Genomic DNA, 27,338 nt, shown 5'->3' with positions numbered 1-27,338 from the left:
AAGGTTGAAGGCCTTCTGTCCTCCAATTAAAGCCATCAAGGAACTCTACAACAGCTCATGTACAACCACTGTGCAGCATTCCTGTTGAAGACCAAGGGCTGAGTAGGACACGATTGCTTAGTCATGTCATTTCTGGTGTCAGTCGATGACTACCCCTAATTCCAGTAGCACTGGAAAAGAGGATTCTTCTGAGAACCAGAAAAGCCAAGTTTACAGTTTTCTAGTATCTGACAAAAGGTGGGTGGGGAGAAGGAAGGATGAAGTGGAGGCCTCTGGAGGGGTCCCTAGCTACTTCTCACTTTGGTGGTGGCTGAGCCGTGCTGGGTGGCATTGGCCTCCCGGAGCCCCAGCCCCAGGGGTGGATGGGGGCTGGGGAGTGCAGCCAACGGTGGCACACTGGCATCTGCTGGAAGGATGACATGTCCAGCGGTGCCTTGCTGACCAACTCCTCTCCTTCCCAGCTCAGAGTGAGATTCGGGGCATGTGACAATTCCCCAGCAAAACAGAAAGGATGAGCCAACAGCCATAGCAAGACTAATGCTGAATTCCATGCCATACACGGATGGGAGATAGGATCGAGAGAGACATATGATTCATCAGTCAGAACTATTAAAAAAACAAACAAACAAACAGCACTTTTTTGTAAGAACATGCATGAATTCCAGAAGTTTCATGAACTCTGAGCTGTGTGCTGGCCACATATCCCCACCTGAAATATGCTGGAACATATTTTAAAGACCAGTCACACAACTAAAAATTTTTTTTTCTTTTGAAAATGATTTGTCCACCTCTTTCAAGCATGGCCGGCACTAATTTTCTATGCAAGTAAGGGGCTAAATTAGCAAAGAGACATAAACAGGCTAAACTCTGCCTGGGATAACCTGGGAAGAGGGAGGTGAACATTTCTTTTAAGGCAACAACTACCTACCTCCAAAGCTGGAATATAATTGCCCTGAGTTTGACACAAAGCACACCAGTCTTAGTGCAAAGCCTTCAGGGAACATTTAAACTGTGATAACACCAGAGAGGTGAGTACATGATGGCAACCAGCACTTTCATATGAATTAGTAAATATGGTTTAAATGTAAAATGTTTATGTCTGAGAAATACGTTCTTTATACAGATGTTTCCTTAAAGATTTTGAGAGAATAATAAATAGAAGAGGAGAAGTAATTCAAACAGCACAGTCAAAAACGTTACTTGATTTTTTCCAGGGGAGGGTTAGACTGGGTATTAGGAAGCATTTCTTTACCAAGAGGGTGGTCAAACACTGTAACAGGCTTCCTAGAGAGGCGGGCAATGCCCCAAGCTTGTCAATGTTTGAGAGGCATTTGGACAGTGTCCTTGACAACATGCTTTAGCTTTTGGTCGGCCCTGAAGTGGTCAGGCAATTGGACTAGATGATCGTTGTAGGTCCCTTCCAACTGAAATAGTCTAGCCTACTCTGCTCTGCTCTGCCCTGCCCTGCTTTACTCTATTTTTATCAGGCCAGATAGTTAACACAGGCTTCTCTTAGGCACAGGCTTAGGTGGTTCATCACACAGGGATGAACTTACTCCTGCCTCCCCAGGCTTTGCAGAAACAGAGCCACCCATCTATAGATAGTGCCAGAACAGTACTGGTATTGAAGTATGAAAGCATTAAAGGTGGCTTTGGGTGCTCGTCCTAGTAGTGTAGTGGACAAACACAAAGCCTGAATGACCATAAGACCAAACCAAATTACCTGGTCAGGTGGCTAGTTAAATAACGTTATTCTCAGACCCAGACATCCACACATCAGTACACTTCACATACGTAACTCTGGATAGCACAACATTCACTTATCAGGTTAAAAAGAAGCTAAGAGGTGTCCTGGGAAAATCAAAAGATAGGGTTTATATCATTTATATGAATACACACATGCACATTTTTAAATAGAAATATGTCACAGAACAAGTAATCTTCAAATGATATGCCCTTTTTTACTATCAAATCTCTTTAATGTTAGAAAAGCATAAACCCAGCTTATAAATAAAACAGCATAAACACTTTGGTACTAGCAATAAATTGAGAATAATTGACCTTGTCCTATCAAAGGATGAGTGTACCCTTAGATCTTAAGTGCTGTGAACGGTTATGAACAGGCTGAAAGTACTGAGCGGCAGCAAGCTAAGCACAGCATGCACAGTGCATTTCACAGGGTACTAAACAGCCGAGGCTGGTAGAACTTCTCCCTCGGTTTAGTCTTAAGGCGTTTGATTTCTAGAACTACAGCCCATACAATATCACACGTCGGTCCTATTTCACTTTACACTAATTAGGTATTTTATTATCAAAAAGACACCTCGTACTATCCCAGTGCATCTATGTCTCTTTTCTCACTGCTATGTGCCTGATCCCGGCTTTCAGAAGGACTGACACCGTCTTGTCTCCACTGCACTTGATGAGGAGTATCAAGGAGAGATCATTTCCTCGGGTGTGATGAAAATAAGGTAAATCATTTGGCCCTCGGGGCACATGGCCTACCCCACAAACCTGAGGATGGACTAATCATTGCCAGCACTCGGAATAGGGACCAACACATCCGTCCCTCCCAAACGCCAGTGCCAAATGGCGCTCCGTCTAACGTGGCAAGTTGAGCAAAGGTCAGAAAGTGCCCAGATAACATCACAGATGGCCAAACTCCAGTGCCGGAGTCTAACAACCCCATGACATAACTGCACTGCATTAACAGTCTCGACTCTACGAATAAGCTGCATTTTCTCCTGAATACTCCTAGATAACAGCTTCCTATGTTAGTATGACACTTTGAAGCACTATGCATATGTGTCAAATATACAAAATCAAATAAAACAATGATCAAAACAGCAACTGTAGGCAGAACCAATAAAGAATTTCCAGGTCCGACATGCCCCTGCTCAGTTGCCGATCATTTTGTGAAGCCTCCAGGATTTGCTTTGAGGGCACCCATAGTACCCCAGGGGCTGGAGGTCCAGCCAGCCAACTCATGCCTGGGAAACTTGCTACATGGCCATCGGGTCCTGCAGCCATGGACCTTGCACCGTACCATAAATATTGAAATTGGCAACAAAATATGTTTGTAACGTTAAAAATGAATCCAGCAATAGATATTTTATGATGATTGTCTTGAAAATACAATACTCGGGGGAACAATAAAAAATAAAGAGTTTCAGAAGTTATCAGTCTAGGATAACTGAATTGTGACTGTTCCTCCCCTATTAAAAAAAAAAGAGAAAAGAATAAAACTTCATCAACTTCACTATTTGAAGGAAATGAGTGTTCACAGCAAACACCGAGCAAGGGTGCTATTGGATATACTACACCTGAATCATGCACACTTTGGGCAACAAAGTAAAATTTTCTGGTATTTTCACATCCAGTATCGTGGAGGAACACAAGCAAGACTGGTGGAATAATACAAGAAGTAGTAGATTATATGCCATGCCTGGATCACAATGTGTTTAATAGCCCTGTTTTGCCTATCACCAACATAGAACAACAGTGCCATCAGCACTCTAATCACTGAAAAACTTAACATAAAAAATGTGAGTCTTCAGGTTTTTTCGCTCATGTTTCCATCATCATAGAATGGTATTCATGTCCTTGTGAAAAGAGGAAAGAACAAAACCCCAAAATTTTGAGCTTAAAATTTTGCATTGTTTTAGTAGATATGAGAAAGCTAAATACTTACTAAATTAGGAACTGGAAATTTTACAAGGTTTAAGAATGGCTACTCTAGACAGAAAAGGAAATAGCATGAAAATTTTACATACTATTTCAGGCAGGCATTTCTAAATCTCCTTTTCCAAAACATCTGATTTTCAGCACTGTAATACCTTGAAGATCTGAAAACACGCTGACATGCACGTGCCCACACATATAATTCACATACATATAGTGACTACCCAGTGTTCTCTTCCGATTTGTATTAATTCATCAGGACCATACTGTAAAAGGAGAAGATAGATTATTGTGTTTCTTGCACTTTACACCAGGTATGGTGTAAAGGCTGTGGACGTTGTCTACCTGGACTTTAGTAAAGCCTTTGACAGCGTCTCCCACAGCATTCTCCTGGAGAAACTGGCGGCTCGAGGCTTAGACGGGTTTACTCTTCGCTGGGTGAGGAACTGGCTGGATGGCCGAGCCCAGAGAGTTGTGGTGAATGGCGTTAAATCCGGCTGGCGGCCGGTCACGAGTGGTGTTCCCCAGGGCTCGGTTCTGGGACCAGTCTTGTTCAATATCTTTATAGATGATCTGGATGAGGGAATCGAGTGCTCCCTCAGTAAGTTTGCAGATGACACCAAGCTGAGTGGGAGTGTTGATCTGCTGGAGGGTAGGAGGGCTCTGCAGAGGGATCTGGACAGGCTGGATCGATGGGCAGAGGCCAACTGTATGAGGTTTAATAAGGCCAAGTGCAGGGTCCTGCACTTTGGCCACAACAACCCCATGCAATGCTACAGGCTTGGGGAGGAGTGGCTGGAGAGCAGCCCGGCGGAAAGGGACCTGGGGGTGCTGGTTGACAGCCGGCTGAATATGAGCCGGCAGTGTGCCCAGGTGGCCAAGAAGGCCAACAGCGTCCTGGCCTGTATCAGGAATAGTGTGGCCAGCAGGAGCAGGGAAGTGATTGTGCCCCTGTACTCGGCACTGGTGAGGCCGCACCTTGAATACTGTGTTCAGTTTTGGGCCCCTCACTACAAGAAGGATGTTGAGGTGCTGGAGCGTGTCCAGAGAAGGGCAACGAAGCTGGTGAGGGGTCTGGAGCACATGTCTTATGAGGAGCGGCTGAGGGAACTGGGGTTGTTTAGTCTGGAGAAGAGGAGGCTGAGGGGAGACCTTATCGCTCTCTACAACTACCTGAAAGGGGGTTGTGGCGATGAGGGTGTTGGTCTCTTCTCCCAAGTAACTAGTGATAGGACAAGAGGAAATGGCCTCAAGTTGCGCCAGGGGAGGTTTAGATTGGATATTAGGAAAAATTTCTTCACTGAGAGGGTGGTCAGGCATTGGAACAGGCTGCCCAGGGAGGTGGTGGAGTCGCCATCCCTGGAAGTGTTCAAAAAACGTGTGGATGTGGCGCTTCAGGACATGGTTTAGGGGACATGGTGGTTCTGGATTAATGGTTGGACTCGATGATCTTAAAGGTCCTTTCCAACCTAGTGATTCTGTGATTCTGTGATTCTGTGATTCTGTATTGCTGTGTTCCCAGCTTTACTGAATCCTGATAAGCTCTCATTTCAGCCAAATTACTCCCACTCTCCACAAATGTATATGAGAACTAAAAATTAAATGAAAATGGCAAGATATGTCTGCTTGTATTATTCTGTAGGAAGATCATCAAACTGCTGAAGGCTCTGACAAAATGCCTATTCTTCATCAACTGCATGCCTATCTTGATGAAAGATCCCAAATGATTCTGGAATGACTTAAACATTTCTTGTTCCATACCACTCCCTCTGCAATACAGGCAGTGTATTTTAGGCTATACAGTAACACAGTACATCAAGGACAAAGCTTAAAGTAAGCTTGAGACTGGGGCCGTAGTCTGACTGAGCCATCAGTTAGGAAGAAAATTGTGGCTTTCAGGATCTCAGTATGTCAGCAGAGGGATTCACGGCTCCGATCAGTTGCTGGGATCAGTGCGCTGCTCCTTTCTCAGGACATTTAGGATTACCATTTGCTCCCATTTGCAGAAGAAAAATTCCCTTTTAAATCAAGCTGAGATACTCTGGCATCTCTGAGAGCACAAATTTCCCTGGATGTGTGAATGCGAAGGAAAATCCATTTGTCTCTATAAATATGCAGGACTTTTTTCTTTAAATATTGACATCCACACCCTTACAGATTTCTTAACCTTTAGTCTATCCGCACAGTTGCGGTCACCCAAATATGCGCCTGGCCTATGGTAAAAGTGCACCAGCTCTGTGACAGCTATAGATCTGTTGGATGTCAGAAGCTGTTCCCAAGGAAACATCAGGAAAAGGGATTATAGGAGGTTTTGAAAACCTATTCTGAAGGTCTGCTAACACAAGCAGGAAAGCCCACCTTTCTCCATGAAAAATCAAAAATAGATATAGACCACTACTGCAAAGTCTGAGATGAGGTGAACAATAAAAGATAAAAAGTTAAAAGCTAAGTGATAAAAGCCAGGATTATAATTTTAGCACTGCCTTTTTTTTTTACTTAATAGAAAACTGACTCCTTTTGGAGACAGGATGCAATCAGTTTTCCAAACTGTATATCCCCTTGAAAGAAATACTGTAAGCTTCTTTCTTCTTTTACTTGCAAGCTGATGTTTATTCATGTGCACGGGGCTACCGCGCAGACCTCTCACAGCATGACAAGCGCGCTGGCTGAAAGGCAGGATAGGAGATGACTATCGCCAGAATTTTTAAAGCAGGATGCTCAAGCTCGGCTGCTTAACCTGTATTTAGCCTGCTAAATAAGCGACCTGATTTTTTGAAGTGCGAAGTCAGAATTGCCACGTCTCTCGCTAGGAGAGGGAGGCTCGGTGACTGGCCGCTCCGCCGCCTTTGCCACACGGCACCGCTCTCCTGCTCTGTGCGTGCCCCCACGGGTCAGCAGGTCCCTCAGCCCGCCGACCGCACGCAGCTGAGTCTGTGACCGCGTGGCAGCTCCCAGGTGCATTAATTGCTTCCTAAAGGCAATTCCCAGCCGTCACAACCTCCAGCTGCAGCCGAGCACCACAGCCTGCATCCTCCCCCGGGGACCACAGGAGAGGTACCCACCGCCATGCAGCCTGAAGCACAAGTCTTGCACTTTGGAGCCCAAGAAAACTGAAACGACTGTTGGCTTCCCAGGATACTCAGCACTTCGGAAAATCAGGACACTTATTTAGGAGACTAAATATGGATATAAGGGCCTAGCGCTAAAAAAACTTGGCCCACTTAAGAAGAAAGGATGTACACCATCACCTTGGAGCTCCCCAGCAGACAGAACCGAAGAGGAGCTCTGGCTCTGCAGCGCTCACTCTAAATCAGCTCCTTTCAAGACTGAGGCTCTGCCCTACCCTGGGACTTCTGAAGACCTTGCAGAGTGAAGAAATATGGGATGAGTTACAATCCCAGTGAGAACTGGATAACCCCTTCCCAGGGGCTTCTCTGAAAATCTCACTCACTTGTAACAGGGTTGCAGTCCCACAGCAAAACATCTACAACTGCCATCCCCGTTTTCCATTTGATCGAGATCGCATTTCTGCCTGGGAAGGAGCAGAACAGTAGCGGACACACGCAGAGGTACCAGGGCACACCGTCTCCTCAGAGATAAGGTCCCACCTTCATCCACCTCAGGGCTGTAGGTATGGTACCTACAGCACGTGAGACTTCTCCCCTCACCGTGCCACCACCACTAACTTCACGCAAAAAGAAGACAGAAGCTGCTGATTGGAAATTAATTCTTGCCACGGCATGCTTGTTTTCCAGCCAGGTACTACAGGAAAATTGCTTCTATGTTTTCCCAACTCAGTTCTTCACTCATCTGACCTGGCAGAAACAGCACAAACCAGGGAAGCAGAAGATCAGATTTCCAGGTCACTTAGTGGGTGTACAGAATGGCTGCACTAGCACTAGGTGCTCTCCTCCTGCCTTTCCCTCATCTCCTCCAGGTCTTCCACTCCTTCACCCACTTGTGGAGCCCAGTTCTTTGGGGCAGGGGTGGTCTCCCAGGCTGTGTCTGCACAGCGACCATCTCCTCTCCACACACCTGCTTCCACAGCGACATGGAGAGGAGGCATCATTTGGCTTCTACATTCACGACATCCCGTTTCATATTTCATTTCATCAGTGATACAGACATGATCAGAAAGGCACTACAACAAAAGCCTCGAGCAGTATTACACTGAGTATCACGCTCCTCTAAAGAGAGACTTGTATTTCCTTCTCTAGAGCAAAGTTATGGGGAGGGGACCAAACTAAACCAGCTATTCTTCTGGGAGAAGGGAGCATGCCTTGTAGCATTTGAACTGCTGCAGTAACTCCTACCAAGCTGGGACTCTTGTGCAGCTTCACCTGATAGGAACAAATCAAATTGCCACTTTATCTGAATTTTGTATAATGGCATCACCAAAATAATAATAATACTAATAATACTAATAATAATCTTTTTAAATCCCTTGTAAGAAGCAGCAAGGGGAAAGAAAGAAATAACTTGGTGACACATCTCTTGAATATTGTTGATTGACTAATTAAAATGCAATAGAGCAGAAAAAAGTGCATAGACAGTGCTTAGGATGTAATGTAAAGAGCAATCACAACCACTCAGTGGGGCTTAGCAGGTCTGAAACGGTATCTAATTCTGCAAACTCCAGAAAGGTACTGCATAATGTAAACATTATTGCTCTGCACACTTTAATGAAAACTGCCTGCCTTTGGATTGAATTGCGCACATATATATCTATTGTGAGTCCGGCATAATAAAGAAAACAAGCACTGTGCGTTTAAAGATGTTGCCTCATTAAAAGAAGGTAGAAGAAACCCCTTGTTACACTTACTATGACACAATTAAGTAACAGGGTGACAGGTGGTGTATTATATTTAATGGTATAAACTTGCATATATGCAGACACGAGCCACGTATTTCCTTTGATATTACAGCATGCACCTGCAACTTGTTATTGCAAGGACCTTTATTAAGCAAGTGTACATTTAGTAATGCCTGCAGATTTATAAAACTACTTACTCGTCCTACAATTTGGAATAGATGGCTTTGGAATCTCACAACTATTCTTTCCAAGAAAATAAGACAATGATAGCTGCTCTCACAGGAATATTCTCTCAGGCATTGCTACAAATAAATCTACATGTTTCACCTATGCTTAGGTTAAAAAGTTCAGAGATTTTTAGCGCTGAGATTTAATCCGCTTGCAAGCACACGTCTTTGTATCACTAACCTGCCAGCTAGCTTCCCGTCGCAGCCCTTTTATCCAGTTTTCTTCTAAGTCCTTATTCTCTCTCGTGGATGTTTCATCCATAGCTGATGGAGCTTGCACAAACTCGATTGGCCACCGGCTGTTACACTCTCTTTCTAAGCCTTTACCCAGGCAGCAGCAAGTGCAGTTCGGAGACAGACTGTCATGAAGAAAATGTCACACCACGGGTGGGGGGGAGGCGAGGGGGGAGAGGGGAAGGCGGGGGAAGGAAAGGGTCGACACGAAGGATCCACGCGTGAAAAGGTTTGGGGAAGTGTGACTGCGGTCTGACACACTCCCGCTGGTCCAGCAAATGCATCGCTGCAGCCAGGGAGTTCGCAGGGTAATGACAGAGGGTTGGTGACACTGTGGAACAGCCCTAGTTAGATGTAAAGTATAGCAGAACTGCTCATACTACCCAAAGTATTCTCATACGCCTTTCCCAAAAGTGTTTTTTTCACATATTACAATAATTGTCTCAGTTGCTGTCATTATAATTAAGACTGCATCGGGGGTATGGATTCAAGTGAAGGAAACACAAATAGCTGCTGGGTCTGTTTAAAAGAAAATATTTCAGCCTATCTGTTTGAAAAGTGCTTCCTGAACCGCTCTGCAGCCAATAAACATGAATAATAATACAGGCCATTTTGATAGAAATGGGCTCATTACCATACTCGCTGCTGAGCTCTTCCAGAGCTCAGGTTCAGCAATGCAGAAATGGGTTCAGCAGGACACAAGTATTGCAACCCCAAACCAGAAAAAATTAGTCCCCATGTAAGACATTTAAAAAAAAAAAAATTGCTTGAGCTTGCTCTCCATACATCGTACCTAGAGCTGCCAGCCGCATACCCTAAGCACGGCCAGGCTTTCTTTATGATGTTCTTCATCACTCCTTAACCTAGCAGCACCACCTTTCATCCCACGGAGAGACAGATGAGTCTCCCCATCAGCTCTTTAAAACATCATCTGGCTTTTTTTCCCAAACTAAAAAAAAAAACCCCAAAACAACCAAAACAGAGTCTGTCCTGCTACTTCGTTATAGCATTTATCACAGATGAGCTGAGAATGCTGAACTCATTGCATTTAGAAAATCAAGGTTTCAGGTGGTGACAAGGAACAAAAAAATCAAACGCTGTTTCCTTGGAAGTACTCCTTACGCAGAGAAACAAAAGATTAATTTTTAAGCATGCTTCCAGCTGAAACAACTCAAAATGATACTGTGATATCTTCAAAATTCATAAAGTTTATGATTATTAGGATGAAATTTTTTTTAAGTGTTGACTGTTTGCCATTCACCATGTTTATTTACTAAGCAAATAAAAAAAAAGTATTAATTTTTAGGTTCATTTTTTCTCCTGGGGATTTTCATTTGCAGACCTCCAGCCATCCTCCCTGGGCTGAGTCAGACCTCTGCACAGGACTGCTGAAATGCAAACAAAAGCCCCTTCCTTTGCACCTTTCTTCTGGATTGCTAGAAAACATTTCCAGTTTCCTCAGGTTTCACAAACATCTGTTGTCACAAATTTTTGGGCCTTCCACAGCTTGACAATGTCCTCGCCATAAAACTAAACGTGCCACGCAGTATTCAGCGTAAGCCTCCACATCGTGGCTACATCCTGAGCCTCCCTCCTGCAGCCCCGCATTTCTCCTCCATGGTTTTTTCCCCCCTCCTCTTTCTCCTTTTAGTTAAACAGTCGGAGCAGCTCGGGCGGGTCTCTGGTGCGGTCAGTGTGACTTTAGGACTTGTGTTACATACTGGGAGCGAGCGTGAACACCGTCTCCTCTTACACATACGGATATTTTATTTTTAGACCCAGGGAGCCCAAGGTAAAGCAGTGCAAACGCTGGACGGAGCCAGATGCTTGCACAGACACAGAGGGGTGCATCAGGCTGGCAACAAAAGAGATGCAAAGAGACTTTTCATTCAGAAATTATTCACTAGAATTCCCTTTCTGGGTGACAAAAAAATTAACTGCTACTTAAATTAAGCAGAGGCACCAGGAAAAGGTAACCCACAGCCACTGACCTGGCCTCGGTGGAACGCACCCCGTCTCTAACACTACCCATCCACTGGCTGGCAGCAAAGGAGCGCCTGAACCACGTTAGCAGGGTGACAAAAGGCCACCAGTACTGCCAGTACTGAATCCTACCTCCCAGATGACAACAAAATATAATGAAGCCGATGACAAATCCTTGAGATGAGATAAGCTCGCTTTATAAGAGCGCTGTCATTTGCGAAAGGCAGCATCTAGGCAACAGCTGGTCTGATTTTGGAGGGGTACAATAAAAAAAAAATTAAAGCAGGAGGAATTCTCGTCTTTCTCTGCATATGGCAAAGACAGATGTAAGATACCAACATACTCGTACCGGGCCAGAAGCATAATTCTAAATCTAAGACGGAAAGCGCACGGAAAGAGCTTGGCGATAATTGTAAATATTAGCAATGCTTCCAATCTAAGCTGCTCTGGATTGTAATGAATTATTTCGTGACTTTCCCTTGTCTTTTTCGCCACCATGAAATAGCCCAAATTGTGTATGAGCTGCAAGAATTTGAAGACATTTATTGATGGAAATCAAACTACTTTCTTCACCCACAGTGTCTTTGATATGTTAGAGCCTGAAGCAAAGAAAACATAATAAAAACAATATATAGATGAGAACTTCAATTTTCCCCTACATATGAATCTGTCACTTATTTGCTAAGAATCAAATCTAACTCCACACAGTTAAAGAAGCTCCATACATCATTCTTCGTAATCCAGTACTCAGCTCAAATGTGCCTTGCTTGAAGTTCATACAACACACTTGATTTTACACTACTCTAAACAAAACATCTCTGGATATTACAGCTCTGAGTCTAAAAGGCTTTCACTGCAATTCCGTCTCCAATAGTGAGAAAAGTGCTACTGTGAGAACAGATTTACCAGCACAAGGTAAAAAGAATACTTCAGAAGTCCGATCCTGAGGATCACATTCGACTGTAACCACAGGCTAATTTTTTTTTAATATAACCAGAATTTATTACTGTGATACCACCATACAGCTGCCAGCAGCGTGAAGAAACAAAGTGATAAAAACACGAGGTTTTTTTGAACACTGAATAGCTGCCCGAGCACATCCTGATTTTTCAAAACACTTGACCTGTGAAATGGGTGCTGCTGCTGGGTAAGGACTGGCTGCTCACACTCACACAGCCCTTATGTACCTATCCATCCAAGCACAGTAGCGTTATCTATGTTGGATATGTCCAGGAGGATACATCTCCACCTCAGAGTCCTGCCAGTTGCCTGGAGCTCCTGGTCAGCCATCTGCTCTCCAGTGGCATGAACAGGAATGATGATGAAGCAGGAAAGGGTTCGAGTGCCTCCCGGTGACCGCAGTGCTACAAAGAGTCTTTAGCAAAGCACTCAACTCCATTCTGAGGAGGCTCAGCATCATGCTGGATACCAGTAGACTAAGTGATATGGTTGTTGGAGGGATACAAGGATAAATGTAAGCAATTTGCACCATCTCCTTCAAAAGCTATGGTGAGGTCAGCTCGGACACAGCACAGCACGGGCCCATCACATTTCAACATATTTCTTTCAAAGCTTTGTGTTCTTGTAAGAGTCCTAGATATGCTCACCTTTCATTTCCTTCTCCCATACCAACCACTGTACTCTGATCTGTTATCAGTTCCACATGAATTAACCACTGAAGTCTAGTACCTGGTGTGCATCAAATTCCTGCTACGGTTTTGTCCATCACCCATCACAGGGTGGACAGGGGTCTGAGCAACCTGGCCTAGTTGAAGATGTCCATGCTCGCTGCAGGGGGGTTGGACTAGATAATCTCTAAAGTCCCTTCCAACCCAAAGATTCTATGATTCTATGATCTGACATTAGCCCAGGCTTAGGCTGAAACAAACTACCACCCTATGGACATGCCTTTGCTGACAGTGGGAGGAACTGAGGGCAACTCTCAGACTTACACACCTAATGCCCAAGTGGCCAAGGCAGCACAGAGAACTCTTCCTCCCCTGGCTCCCTGAAAAGACAACATTTTTCTGGACAGCACTTCGAGCCACCTTATCTCTCTAAACACCATGCCCATATATTGCTCAATGCAGTACATATGGCCAAGACCAAACCATCCACAGTGCAACTAAGAGTGTATTTGGGCACCTCCTTAAGCACTCGGAGCTCCACAGATCCTGCTTCCCCCCACTCCTTGCTCCAAAGGAATCCAGCATCTTCTCCCATATATCAGAGATCACACAAAGTTCATACCTCATTCCCAAACCCAAACTTAAAAGATAGTTTAGAAGGTACCAGTGATGAAGGTCCCATTGACCTTCAGTGAAACTTGGGCTCATGAAATCCCCTGACCACTGCTGGAAGTACAGTTTAGATTATCGGCCCCTGTGGAGATTTCTGTCACCGTTTGCTGAAGGCACCACCCTCCTAATGGAGTCCCTGCAACCTGTGGAACTAACGACAGCACTTGGCAAGCTGACAGCGTGGCAGATCAGTGCAGTTTAGACATACCTGCTCTCGTATGTATTGCTGCATAAATTGCTGCTTAAATTGATTACCTGTTGACCAGCTATAAATAAAGTTGCCATTAGAGCATCACAGCGTGTGATATATTCCACAGGCTGAAGCAGAACTGCATTTTCTCTACCTTAACCTAAGTGTCCTTCCAGTAGAGGAGCTTGCTTTGTCTTGGTAACCAGTCAAGGAGGAGCTTGTTTCTCTGTCTTGCCTATCTTGCAACTTCTAAGCTCCTGCCTGAAAGAATTACTCATTTGTTAGTGCCAGTCTGTCATCTCTTTGAAAGTAGAGCCATGAGATCTTAACAGAGTGGATGTACATGGCTGTTAAATTTATTAGTTAAGAAAAACAGCAAATGACAAGTGAATAAAGCACTCCTTGGGACGTTCGGACTACGAATTTTGTATAAATCAATAGCAAGTGCTATAAAATGTCAGAAAATACCAAATGAGGAGAAAGGAATCAATAGATACCTTCTGAATTAAATGAGTGATGAATATTCTTTACCAACCAAAATAAACTAAACTAAAAAAAACCCTACGTTAAAGCAATATCCAGCCACTTACTTGAAGCCCCAAAGGAAGGTAATTCAGGGTTAAGGCTAGAATCTCTGTCCCTAAACAGCACCACTGAGGAAGAGGGAGGTGGAAAGGAGGAGCAAGAAGAGGACAACTAAATTGCTTTGACACAGTTAAGAATGAAATATTAACTCAAATGTATTCCTCTTCATTCTGAATTCCCTTCATTTTCTGTGCTTGAGTCAAAAAGGCACTGGCCATCTTTCTATAACATGCTTGTACCGTGCTCTGATTCTGATCTGGATCCCTAGATAATAATATAATATAATATAATATAATATAATATAATATAATATAATATAATATAATATAATATAATATAATATAATATAATATAATATAATATAATATAATATAATACCAAACCCAAGAATTGTTAAAAGTATACCAAATCCCTTATCACCAACTGAGGATGCACTCTGTGCATTCTGAGGGTCCTTCGACCTCCTTGTTAGAAGCCAGCATGGAGTAGTGGCCTGAATAGTTTAACAAGTTTAGAGAGATTTTGCCTTTATGGTTCTGGATCCCACCTTCCATAGCATGCATGGCCAGGCACCCGGCAGGAACACAGCTGTACAGCCACGATGACAGAACAGAAATAGAAGACTTGAGTTCATGCTCAAAGTTTTTTAACAGCCATGGATCTGCCCTTAATGTAGTGTATCACTTCATTAAGATACATATTGCTGCTTTTAATGGGCCCCTGTTTATAAAAGCACCTGTGTAGCACACAGCCACACACCATGTACACATTTTCTGTTCTTTTTAATGATGAAAGCAAGCCATACAAGCTAAGATGCACACAGAAGAAATCAGAGATCACATATAATGGAAATACACCAATATATATGTCTTCCAGCCTTCTGTTGAAGACTGTATACAGTACTCCTCACTCCCCTTTGAAGAAGTAGGCCAAAGAAGGGCAATGAAAATAGAGCATGGAAAATCCCTCCTATGAAGAGTGACAGAAAAAAAAAAAGGTGTGGTTTTTTTTTAATTTAAGGAAGAAAATCATTAGCACAGGACATGATACAATTTTCTAAAGCTGGGAATGGTAAAAAGGCAGTGGGTCCAATTCTTTCTGCCTCTCAAAACAACACGGAAAGGGCATACAACGAAAGCCAAAGGTGGCAGATTCAAACCAACAAAACCAAATGCTTTTTTGCAGAATATGTAATTAGAGTGGAACCCAGTGCTGATAGAAGTGCCTGAGGAAAAGAACGTATCAACTTTCTGTAAGTGTTAGTGCAGCTGTAATAGTAAGAAATTCAAGCTTAAAGCAGAGAGCACTAACAAAGAGCTGTGCTTCGCAGTACACGCCAGCCTGCAAAGCTGGGGATTCACGTCGGACGTAACGCAGGACTGGCATGTCTGACTGCTCTGACACTCACCAAACCCTTCTCTGCCCTTTGCTGGAAACGTCTGGTGCCAGTCACTTTCAGAGACCAGGCTACATCCAGTCTAGACATATTAGAGAGCTGAAAAGGTGTAGCAATTCCCATGGCCTTACAGATCATCGCTGGACCCTACTGCTTTACCTGGGTAGGCAGCTATCGTTCTTGATGTTAGCTATATCGGAGAAAAGATGTCAGCTCAGAGACAGAGCATTCTCAGGGTTTACAACAGTTACAGCTTTATTGCATTTTTAATCCTCAGTGCATACAGACCAAAAGACAAACATTAGAAAAGAATCTTACTTCTTTCTTTGTATCTTTTTCACTTAAACACCATCTCCATTTATTATCTGCCAGTTACATCTTTCCAATCTGCAAGCAAGACAGATCCCAAAATCTCAGGTACTGCCAAAAGAAGCTGAACAGAAGCCCGTGCAATTGCTTTCAGGTCCACGATCCTGCTCTGGCAGGACTTGGAGGACTTCTGTTAGAGACAGCACAGCTTATGGGATCAACTCTCCCACTCCGGAGAGCAGAAGGTATCACTTTCTGTTTGTGAAGGGAAGCACTCCATGCATCAGAGGGTGGTGGGAATACGTGTCACCCATCATGCTGGGGTGGACTCAGGGGACGTCTGTCATTCCTTCCTGTGGACAGGATGGATCAAGCCAAAGACACTGCCTCATTTCTCAGTAAAACAGAACCAGTACGGGGAATGCAAAAGAGGATACTGGCACCCACTGCTACACTGAGAATGCTCATCAGTATTTCTCATAGGACTGTAGCAAAGCACATCTGTCATAAAGATTTCAGAGAGGCTGACCAAATGCAGGAGCAGTCTACTTCCCACTCCTGCCACCCCAGCACAGCCACAGTTTCCAGCTAATGCAGCGAGATGGCCTTAATCTCACTCTGCCCTCTCCTGACCTCTCTCAGGAGATTTGTCCTGCCACTGATACCATTTCTGGGCAATGCTAATACTTCCCACCAAGATTAGAGTTGGCTTCACGCACTTGCTCAGTTAATCCCTTGTGACATCTATTCCAGTGCTGGACATAAACTAGCCAGAATCCTTTGCTGAAGCCTCCTTACTCATCCTTAAAGCACCTAGAGGGAGACTTTTGAGGATGATCCCTGAGCAGCTCAAATAAGAGATCTATTTCATTAAAGCCCTACCTGTTGTTTGTTATTGTAATAAGCCCTCTCAGTGGAAACCGAACTGAAAGCGTGCCAGTTCACTGGTGCTGCTTGCTCTTTCAGATGGTGTCACGAGCCATACTGCCTGCTGGTATTTGTGCTTCGGTTTCACTGCGTGACTCCAACCATTCATGATCCTTATGAAAGTAATACATTCCAACCTAATCTACAACTAAATTAATGTCAGAAATAAGACAGTGCCCAAGTGATCAATAAGTGGGTTTTTCCCTATAGAAATATTAGAAGCAACTCACATCAATAAGTCTCAAATTTATGGGGCAATTCAGCTCTTCCATTTGCAGCTTGAATAACTGGTCTTTGTATAAGGATATTACATTACTAAATAACATGTGCTAAAAGGAGCTTCTCTGTTGCAGTCCCTGACCTGCAACAGTCACAGCTTTCAGGACCATCAGCAGAGTGAGGGATCCGAGATCTCCATCTCAACTAAGTCCCTTTCAAAACCAGCACAAAATTCCTTCTAAACGCATTATAGGCAAATAAATGCATTATACTCAGACCCACTTTGGGATTTAAATGAAGGGTGCTGGTACTGGGACCTTTGGATGACAAATAAATGACACTGATTTCGTGACCAACTATATGCCCACCTTTAAAATTATGTATCAGAAACAATATCTTATTCAATATTCTTGGTCTTATCAGCTGAGTAGTATGAAACTAGGCTACAAAGAATGATGTCTATAAAGAAAGAACAATCCTTCACTAGAAGGAGACGGATTAGATGGACCAATAGGTCTCTCTCATTTCTAATTTTTATGATTCTGTACAAATTAGAAGACCTGAGTGCAAGGATCTGCTTAGCTAACAGGAAGAGAGTAAAGGAAAAACCCATTTGTTGGGGTTTTTTTTCCACAATGTAATTTCAGCTCATACAGCTACTAAAATTGGAGAAAATAAGCTGAAAATGCTATGGTGAACCAAGAAAACCTCCTTAAAACCTTCTTATATAGTCACTGCTCATCCTTGCAGAGCTAACAAGCATGCTGCCTGGATTTAACAATGAAATAATTACTGGCTGTGGTGAAGAGCAGCACAGGTTGGTGTGCTTGGTGCTCAGTGGAGAAGGTCAGTGCTGGCCCACTGGGACCTGCAGACTGCTTGGTTTGTGCTGGCACTGACAGCCCAAGGGCAACAAGTAAACCCAACCCTTTCGAAGGAAGACAATCCCTCCTCAACCACACTGCTGCAACTGCCATGGGATCCACAGTGAAAACAGCTAGGAATTTTCCAAAAAATGGTCTTCAGTCCGTAAGAGTTATCTTTTACTGGGGGCAAATATCAATTTAGGATCACTGGCCAAATACTCAAGTTTTATTTTGATCAGATCAGCCTATCCTGCTTCGTTCTCTGAGTAGGTTCACCATTCACCTTCATCCTCCCTGGAGAGCATGGTGCTTCACAGGCATCACACTATGGCTATTTTACTGCTCTCTTCTTTCCCCCAAATTCTTGGCTGAGCTTAGACTGCTCTTAAATTCTTCAAAAATTATTTTTCAAAATAAAAATTACAGTAGGGAAGAATGGTGTTTGACTCCAACACAACCACTAGCAAACAAGTGCAAACAAGCTTGCAGAGCTCAGTAAGGTCACCAATGGCTATTTTTCGTTTCCTATTCATAAAAGGGCACCGACTGCTGTGCCGTGTTCAAGGCAGAGCCTTCCCTTTCACACATTCTCTTCCTCTCTCTCATTTACTATGCTGCTTTTATTTAGGCATTATGATAAAAAGCAGGCATTCCTGCAAACTAATAATCTTCAGTTTCTCCACCCGATCAATGCTGACATGGTAGAGAACTTCCAAGTGTCTTCAGATTAATTTCTCACATATCATCACGGACACTTGAGCAACAAATAGCCTGCTCTATTCCTGATAGTAGAAGATTAGTAACACTAACAATGTACAGAACAGACAAAGGGAAAATGGTATAAATCTTTCAAATAATATATTGCATCAAATCTTGAGGCAGGTTTCCTAGTGACAGATGCAAGTTCTTGCAGCCTTTGTGTACTGCTGTAGGAGACACCCTCATTTTGTGACAAGCGAAGAAAGCAAAAATCAAATTCATTGTCATTTTCCTCTCATGTCCTCTTTTGAGAGGAACTGGAATGAATTTTGCCTGCTTTTCTTCCCGAAGTAGGCCTCTGCACAAGTACTGCCAGTAAATTTCCATGTGACACCAGCCCTCAACACGATGGTTACTGTGGAAGTGTCACGGTCTGGCAGGAATTTGGCTGCACTTGAAAATTACTCCTTTTTTACTTAGTTGAGGATGCAAATGCTCCAAAAACGAACAGAAGAGGAATCCTGGCTTGTCCCTTTTCCCCAAAAAGGGAAATCTAGCTAGCAGCAAAAGCACTCTGACCGTCCTACGTGGTTTCTTTGCTTACCCCTTTCACAGTAATATATGCAAATATAAGGGGCCATAACAGAAGATTTTCTCTTAATCACACAAAGCTTTCCTAGGCTTATCACAAACACATCTTGAGTTTTCTACCTGTAGCACGCACTACCCTTATATTGTAGTGTTATTAAGGGCTATTATTAAAGGCATATTTTCAAATGATGATTATAATGGTAACTCCACATATCATAAACATGAAAGAAGGACTAACATTCCCCATTTCAAGGAAGTTACCAGTATCATCCCAAATGACAGAGGATAAATAGGACTCTCAAAAATTATGAAGTCAAACCCCCAAGATCCACATGGACTTGAGGAAGATTACTTAGATTTCTTAAGTAATTTGTCTAAATCACACATGCGGCTTGCTTACAGCTAGAACTAGCACTGAGGTGCTTGCCACCCTCTCCTCTTCCATAGCCATCAGGCCTCCTCTTTCACCTTGCAAGGGGATGCCACAAACATCCACAAACAAGAAACTGTCTTCCAGCTCAGACATCAGGGTGGCTCAGATCCCCTGCCTAACACACAGCTCTGCTCTACGAAGGTGCTTCCCGAAAGGAAGCCCGCATGCTGCAATCATTCTCAGGGCTGTGCCTGGATTTGTTATACAGGAATACTGTCAGCGCTTTCTAACCAGTTTGTGCATCTTCTGGACATGCTCACCACCCTGTGTGGCTTCAGGAGTGCTGGGAATCCATCAGAACAAGGGTGTGAAGATAATGAATTATTTTGGGAAAGTTACACCTCAAAGCATAGTATTTTGTTATGTGTATGTGTTGATGATCTTCTGATTAGTATGAGTCTTAACTTCAGAAACAAATCAGTTCTCCTTTATCACCCAGTTTGGTGTTTGGTTGCTATTCTGACAGACTTTGCTTATATGGGTGCTTTAGACTAGATATTAGGAAAAATTTCTTTAATGAAAGAGTGGTCAAACATCAGAACAGGCTGCCCAGGGAGGTGGTAGAGTCACCATCACTGGAAGTGTTCAAAAAAGTGGACATGGCACTTCAGGACATGGTTTAGTGGGCATAGTGGTGTTGTGTTGATGGTTGGACTTGATGATCTTAAAGGTCTTTCCCAACATTAATGATTCTGTGATTCTGTGATAAGCACATCTTGAATGTAGGGTACTAGTGTCTTTAGTAAGGTTCTTCATTTTGTTCTGTCACAGAAGAGGCAGCACTGGTCAATCTACACGGTAAGCTAGAGCTCAGCACTGGCTGGCAAAGGAGAAAAGGTAAGTATTTGTCACCACCACTGCAATACGGAGAGAGTGTGCAAGGTAGGGATGGAGGAGGGAGGATGAGACTTTGTCATAGCTTCCTCTTCACACAGCACAAGATAGCTGCATTACAGATGGAAGAAGAAAGACTGAGATTGTTTATTCCACACGTTCCAGCAACTTGAAGACCCACAGCTTCGGCCTCCCTAAGGCATAAGTACAACACCATCTTCCTTGTTCTTCTTCATCTATGTGAATCTGGGCAAAAAGATATTCCTGAAAAAAGCCAGGAGATACTCATCAGTTCCTCACTTTTCTCTCCTCCTCTCATTTCTTCCTTTATTTGAAATACTGTTTTGGTTCTCCTGGGTGAATTCAACTGGTCATTACCTTCTACACCTGTTCCTTCTGTCCTCTTTTTTTGTACCTTTTCCTCCAAAGGCAGCAGACTTACAACAAGGACCCAGAGAGAGCTGAGATCACACACACACGTATGCTGACAGCAAAGTGACCTCATTTTGATGGGCAGCACTTTCTGTGCTACTCTAGGAAAAGCACGTCAGCTGTAGCTGGGCCCTCAGCGCAGTGACAGTATCAGACGTACCCAGACACGTCCTATGGCCTTACTGCAAACATCCTCTGCTACTGACCACCAAGCTGCTGAACCACTCCCCAAAGTGCATTTTCTCCACAGTTCCTTTTACTTCTTCCAGAGTCTCTCCCTGCCTCCTTATCTCTCTTTATCCTTATATCAAGATACCCTCCCTCATCTTCTCCCCAAAACCTTTTAAAAGAAGAAAGCTGACAGAAAAACAGTGTAGTTTTCTTCTACTTTCTAAAAAACATCACTTTGTTTTGCCTGCATGCTTTCCTTCCACCCCCTCCAAATCTGCTTTGTCTATATAAATAGATCATTTCTAAGCAGAGGCTGCTTATGACTTCCTACTACTACAGGGAATAATTCAACAGGGTCGTAATTTCAGATGTAGGTGCTGCAGTACCGTGATACTATGTCCACTGCGACCACAAGGAGGAAACAAGAAGGCACGGCTACAGTGACTAGGTGGAGAAAGGATGGGGAACAGGGACAGCATCTAGTTCAACTACTAGGTCTTCATAAATCCTTTGAAAATAAGGATTTGGCCAGCAGAAGAACCCTCGCGTTAGTCATCTGTCAACTGGTAAGTAACTATGCTTATAATTATGTGACTCTATCACAAAGTTATCCCTTGAGACCTAAGGGGCTCTGAGGAACCCTAAGGAGGATCCTAGGGAAAAAATCTAGGATAGGTGATGTGCCGCATTTTGGGGTTCACTGAGCTGATCCAGCGTTGGTGGTAAGCTAGCAGGTATTCCCAACTTCTATCGCAAACCACATAAACCACACTCATAAATGTTACGGATGCCACACGTGGGGTGGCTGCAAAAAGAACTATTACTAGAAGAATAGATGTTTTATTATTAAAGGGGCCCTCAGGTACTCACATTTTAGCAACAGGCGCCGCACAGGGAGCCTGAATACCCACGGCCCTCAGAGCGGTTGCGTGCAGCGTTAGCACTAAGTGGATTCGGCGCGGAACGTCAAAACAATGCGCGTTGCTAGCAGGTAACGCAGCTGCCAAGGGGCAGCCCAGCGAAGCGCCGGCGTAAGGGAGCTTGTCAGCGGCGCAGCAGCGGTGACAGTGACCAGCTAACTGCTAGCCAACTGCTCGCAGCTGGCCCGCGCCAGCAGGGATGGGGGCCTGCGGGAACAGAGGGGTTTCATTTCGGGGCTGCTCAAGCCCCTGGGACCCAACAGCGGCGTTCCGGGGAAGCATACTGCCGGCGCAGAATGACTTTCCCGTCCAAGACTGACAATTCAGAGACTCTCTTGTTCTCATTTACTTGCAAATAATGGTTGCCTTGTATGCCTACCAAACAATATTTACGCAGGACTGGATAAATAGCTCTCATTAGAGCAAATACTACTACCTAAATTGGGCTATTTGTGACTCTGCACCTCGAGTTTCACTCATCCCTGGTCTGAAGTGCACTAAAAGCACATTATTACTGCTTAAGATGCAAACTACTGTGCTGAAAAATACCACTTTTTACCTCCAGTGAAAGAAGTTAAAAATTAATGGTTAGTTGAAACTAAGGTGAACAGTAAACAGAAACTCCTTGTGACCATGTGCAGGCTATTCCCAATCTGTAATGAGGTTATACTTACTACTTAGATTAATTACTCTTTTTCTTCTATCTTAATTTATTTTACGCTTTAGGAAACCAACATGTCCACTAACCACTCTGTATGTGATAAAGAAACACAATAAAAGCAGTTTCTCTCCTAACCCCCTCAAAAACCCATTCTCAGTAATGCATTTTTGAATCCAGCATACCTTTTCCTAATGAGGTTTCAGCATGCCATAAATAACACTAATGAGACTTTGTCTTGCCCATGTAATATATTTCCTTAATACAGCTTTAGATTTTCTTATGTTGCGTGGAAAACTAACAGTCGCAGAAAGAAATGTCCTCCAATAGCACATTAAAACCAAAAGTACAATTAAATATAAATGAATTCAGTAATTTAATTGCACCATTGTAATTTTTAAAAATTCAGAAGAAAAGTAATGGTGTCATTTTTTCTATTGGTAAATAATAAAAGTGCTGAGGGAATCAGATAATATTTAAATAAACATTATTGTGACTACACATGATACAAAGCTACCTTTTATTGCCAGGTAAATTCTGTGTTTGCTAACGAAGAGGGAGTTCGAAGCATGTACCTTTGCAAGCTGAGGGAACAGTCCTGCAAGTGTTATACAAGCAGTCCCAGGTAAAGGATGTAAGATTTGACTCTCTCCTTTTGTAGTCTAAATGCACACTTCCAGCCTCAAAATGCAGATACTTTAAATATCATCTGCAAAATGCAGCCATTTAAAGCAGAGGTTTACAGTGAAACAATCTTTAGGTTGACATTTATGCAATCTGCAGCTCCTATCGTTCTATAAGCAGGCCAGTACTTTCTGGCTGGAATTTTTTTTCCTCTAAAAATACCGGCTAATGCTTTTTCCCCCCTAAAAAAAAAAAAAAAAAAAAAAAAAAAAAAGAAAGAAAAAAGATGACAAAATGTCTTTTTGCAGAAAAATTGAATTATTATTTGGGGCAGTATAAATTTCAAGCGTACTCTATTTTTAAAGATCAATTGAAATGTTATGCTTACCACCTCTGTCACCTTTTTTCCCTCAGAAAGCAATGAAAGGCTTATGCAAAATTTCAGTGGGAGCACATGGAGAATTTTACCATTGATTTTCATTAAAATGGGTTAACTAGTAACTCTTTTTTAGGATTTGACCTTTAATGGTAAAATTCAGTAAACGTCTTGGACTAGCCTGGGCAACAATGCAGTGACAACAGGGGGAGATGAAAGAGTAGCAAACTCCACCATGGAAGTTCAATTACAATAAAGATGTTGGTGCTGATGGAGATACAGGCAAAAGCAGTTATGGGTATAAAAATGGAAATAATCAAATCCAAAGTGGAAGCAAAACTCCATTTCCGTAATTCCTTCAAGTCAGGAGAACAAGATGATCACAGCTTCCGAAAGAAGCTGGCACACCAAATTATAGGTTGGGCATCTGAACAAATGATTAAGCAAGGGTGGAACTATATGCCCAAAGATTAGCAGATAAAATGACTTATGTACTTCAGAAAGGGGAAAGTGATTCATGCAAATAGAGCCTATTTATCTGATCATACTAGTGTGTAAGGCTTGAGAACAACTCTTCCATGAGGGAATACCTAAAAAAGGTGTACACAAATGGAAAATGGCATGAAAATCAACATGGATTTATCAAGCACAGACTAAACCAAGCTAATAGCTTCCTTTGGTATGATAACTAGTTTTCAAGACAAAATAGCGACCTCATCTCTCTGGACTTTGGCAAAGTATTTATCTAGATGGAAAAAGCTTAGTTTTTAGTTAAAACAGAGGAGATAGGTTCAAGAGAATAACCATAAGGGAAGAAAGAAGCCAACCAAAGGGAAGTGCAAGAAGGCTCGTATGTGGCTCTGGTGAGACCTCGTCTGGCATCCCGAGCGTGGCTCTGCCTCCTGAGACAGCCACAAACCTCTGTGGGTGCAGGAGAGGATTGCTAGGATGAGGATGGGAATGGGAAACACATTCTACCACGAAGACTTGAAGAGTTTGATTTACTTGGTTTAGCAAACGAAAAGCTGGCTTTGTGTTAGAGTGCAAGCATCAAAAAGGAGACGACCTACTCTTGGTCACAACCTCAATACACAGAAAATGAATACAGTATAAAGTAGTGAACTGTTATTTAGACTGGAAACAAGAAGGTTTGTAAACATGAGAATATAGCATTCTAGAATGGACTTCCAACAAAAATAACATGGGTGAAAACTGTAACTGGTTTTAACACTGATTTTGATCAGCATTATAGAAAAAATTATATTAAGACAGTTCTAGAAATAGCGGTGTACTGGATTCAACGTTCATCTCTATGTCCCTATTTTCAGGTGGGCAAACGACCTTATTACTTTTCTATCACCTATATCCTCTTTTGTACAAATTGTGCATTTTTCTCAAAGTAAGTGAATTTTCCGAAGTTAAACTGAGACACATTTCATGTGTGCTGACTCTTCTTTGCACCCAAGAGAGCATTTCTGGTTTTTTCCTAGCTAAATCAGTTGATCTAATGAAAGAATACTAGCTCTCCATGCAAACATTGCCTAATTTTTTTTTTGTTTTTCCTAGTTTTTCAGTAAAAAACAAATTTAAAAATTAACAGTTTATAGCAAACCCACGCAGCCTATTTTCATTAAAAAAACCCCACACAAACCCTGTTTTTTTCCATACCTCCTCAAAATTCAGAAGGTTTTGTGAAATCACAACAAAATGTGGAGACCTCAAGCCCTGAAGGGGTTGTTTTATGTTTCTTTTTAAACTTCTCCAGTGACTACGCTCAGATTGAACAGTTATTGCCAGATAAGCGTGCAAGTCCCATGTGTTATTTCTGAAGAAGGAAAATGACTCCTGACAAAATCAGATCCTCATGAACGCTTGCTCAACATCGCATTTTAATCCTACAGGTATAGGCATGAGTCAGGCCACTTGAAAAATCCCATAAAATTGCAAAACGTGGGTCAAAATAAATCCATGTTTTTCTTAACTTTTTTCCCTCTAAAAAAAATAGACCAACAGCAGACAAAATTACACAAGTGATGTTGACTGCATTTTTTCAAGACTCCGTAGCCTGGCGCCTGTGATTGCTTCCAGCATAGTAAGGGAGACTCTGTGATCATAAACCCATAGTAAAATGCTAAATTTAACATGTAAGATCAAATAGCAACCTATGAAATCAAGTATGAGGGAGAAGTAAACTCTAAGGGCAGCTAACAAAGACAAGGGGAGCAAGGATGATCAATATCAGGATTTCGATTCTAGCTCTAGACAGATAGAGAGATCATTCCCCAGTGTCCCTTTCTGGCAGGCAGTATTAGCAGAAGTGATGTCAAATATTGTCATTTCATATCCAGACAACTGGCATTACTATCTCATTCTCAAAGTATCATCTTGGAGAGGCATGCCTAGACATACATTGGGCCACAAATCTGACAGGAACATCTCTGAACTTTCCTGTTTAGAGATGCAGCTGCACTTTGTCAAGCTGTTTTGACTCACTTCCAGATGGAATCTGACTCAGGTAATGGTCCTTATATTTTACTGCGGTTATTTATGATGCATCTCTTTTTTTTCCCCATAAGATATGCCTTTGAGCTATTTTTCATTCTTGCACCACTGCTGTCTCTCACATACCCAGTAACTGCTGAGAAGAGATTAATGAATCTTGCTGTTCACTTTGCTGGAACTGGGTTGCTACTGCTTAGCTACGGCCAGACACAGGGCATCCAACTAACACCAGCAGCCTAGGAGAAATTAGCCTCCATGTGGTATATGTGCACTCAACATTAAAGATGTTAATGACACAAACCAGGTTGCGCTCACAATCTCTGCCTCTGTACCTCTACACCGAGCCAGCTCCAGCACCATGCCGCTCCAGTGGTCCAGGTCGAACTCCCAACAGCAGAGCAACGCACACTACTGGTACCTGACATCCACAACACTGCAGGGTGTTCACCTTGTCTAAGCCATGGCAGTCTGGTAAACCTGCACCTCCCAGGTGAAGTGCCTTGGGGTTTGACCTGTCTTGCACACCACCCCTAGACATACCACTTTTATAAAAGCCAAGAAAATCTCTTTTTTAATTTAGAGGTTGATACTGCTTCAGCAACGACCAACAAATACAAGGTGGGTAACCAACAGAACTCTGCCCCCACAAACACACACCACTTTCATGTGGCAGATTAAATGGAAGTCATGCCAACATAGTATGCTTTCACTCAATTCTGTTTCTTAACATGCCAGGAATACTGGCTCCTAACATAGAAAATGGCCACTTGGGGTAAAAATATCCAAGATGAACAAGAAAGTCATCCTTACCCTGCTCTTGCTAGAAGACGTATCTCATGTAGCAGCAGTGATGACCTATCAGGAGTGCAACCCTCTACAGGCAAGGTATGCCTTTATGAGGTATTCATTTATAAAGGGTTTCACTGCATGCTGCTTTAACATCAGCAGGTGCATACAGTATATATTTTAATTTAATATGGCTGTAACTTTGTCATAAAATCATTCAGGTTGTTTTTAATTTAATAACAGGATCATTAGATACCACTTTCTTCAGGAAAGATTACAGTAGATTTATTCCTGTAGCAGTATTTGTGAACATGTCCTCCCTATGACTTTGGCCACCAGATACTCCCTTTCTTGGAGGGAAAAATCTGTAACAAAATGTTTTCAGAAACTGAGAAGTTCACCACACTCCTTAGCACTGAAATATGTCCTCATATTTTCATTACAAATAAGACATTATCTATGGCACTGAACTTAATGTATAGACAAATGGATAACATAGCAAGTTTCTCGTGCCAGACTCTGGGTAAATTTAGGAGGAGTCCTGTGGATTCACTGAAGAAAGAACAGACAGTGGTGCGCTTC

At 42.8% G+C, this 27,338-nt stretch overlaps 1 protein-coding gene across 2 annotated transcripts in view; it reads right to left on the bottom strand.

Moving 5' to 3' along the window:
- Positions 1-8,983, bottom strand: part of PPARGC1A (PPARG coactivator 1 alpha) — a gene marked incomplete at both ends in the record, with an annotated part of 170,139 nt that extends 161,156 nt beyond the window's left edge. For both annotated transcript variants that reach the window (XM_081999240.1, XM_081999241.1), the window contains one exon: positions 8,903-8,983. In XM_081999240.1, the coding sequence (XP_081855366.1) occupies positions 8,903-8,983 (81 nt within the window). The remainder of the gene's footprint in view (positions 1-8,902) is intronic.
- Between the last annotated feature and the right edge of the window lie 18,355 nt (positions 8,984-27,338).

This window comes from Phaethon aethereus (genome assembly GCF_964289735.1).
Source record: "Phaethon aethereus genome assembly, chromosome: 4".
NCBI lineage: Eukaryota > Metazoa > Chordata > Aves > Phaethontiformes > Phaethontidae > Phaethon > Phaethon aethereus.
Note: the sequence above shows the minus strand (reverse complement) of the source record. Positions and strands in the feature narration are given on the sequence as shown.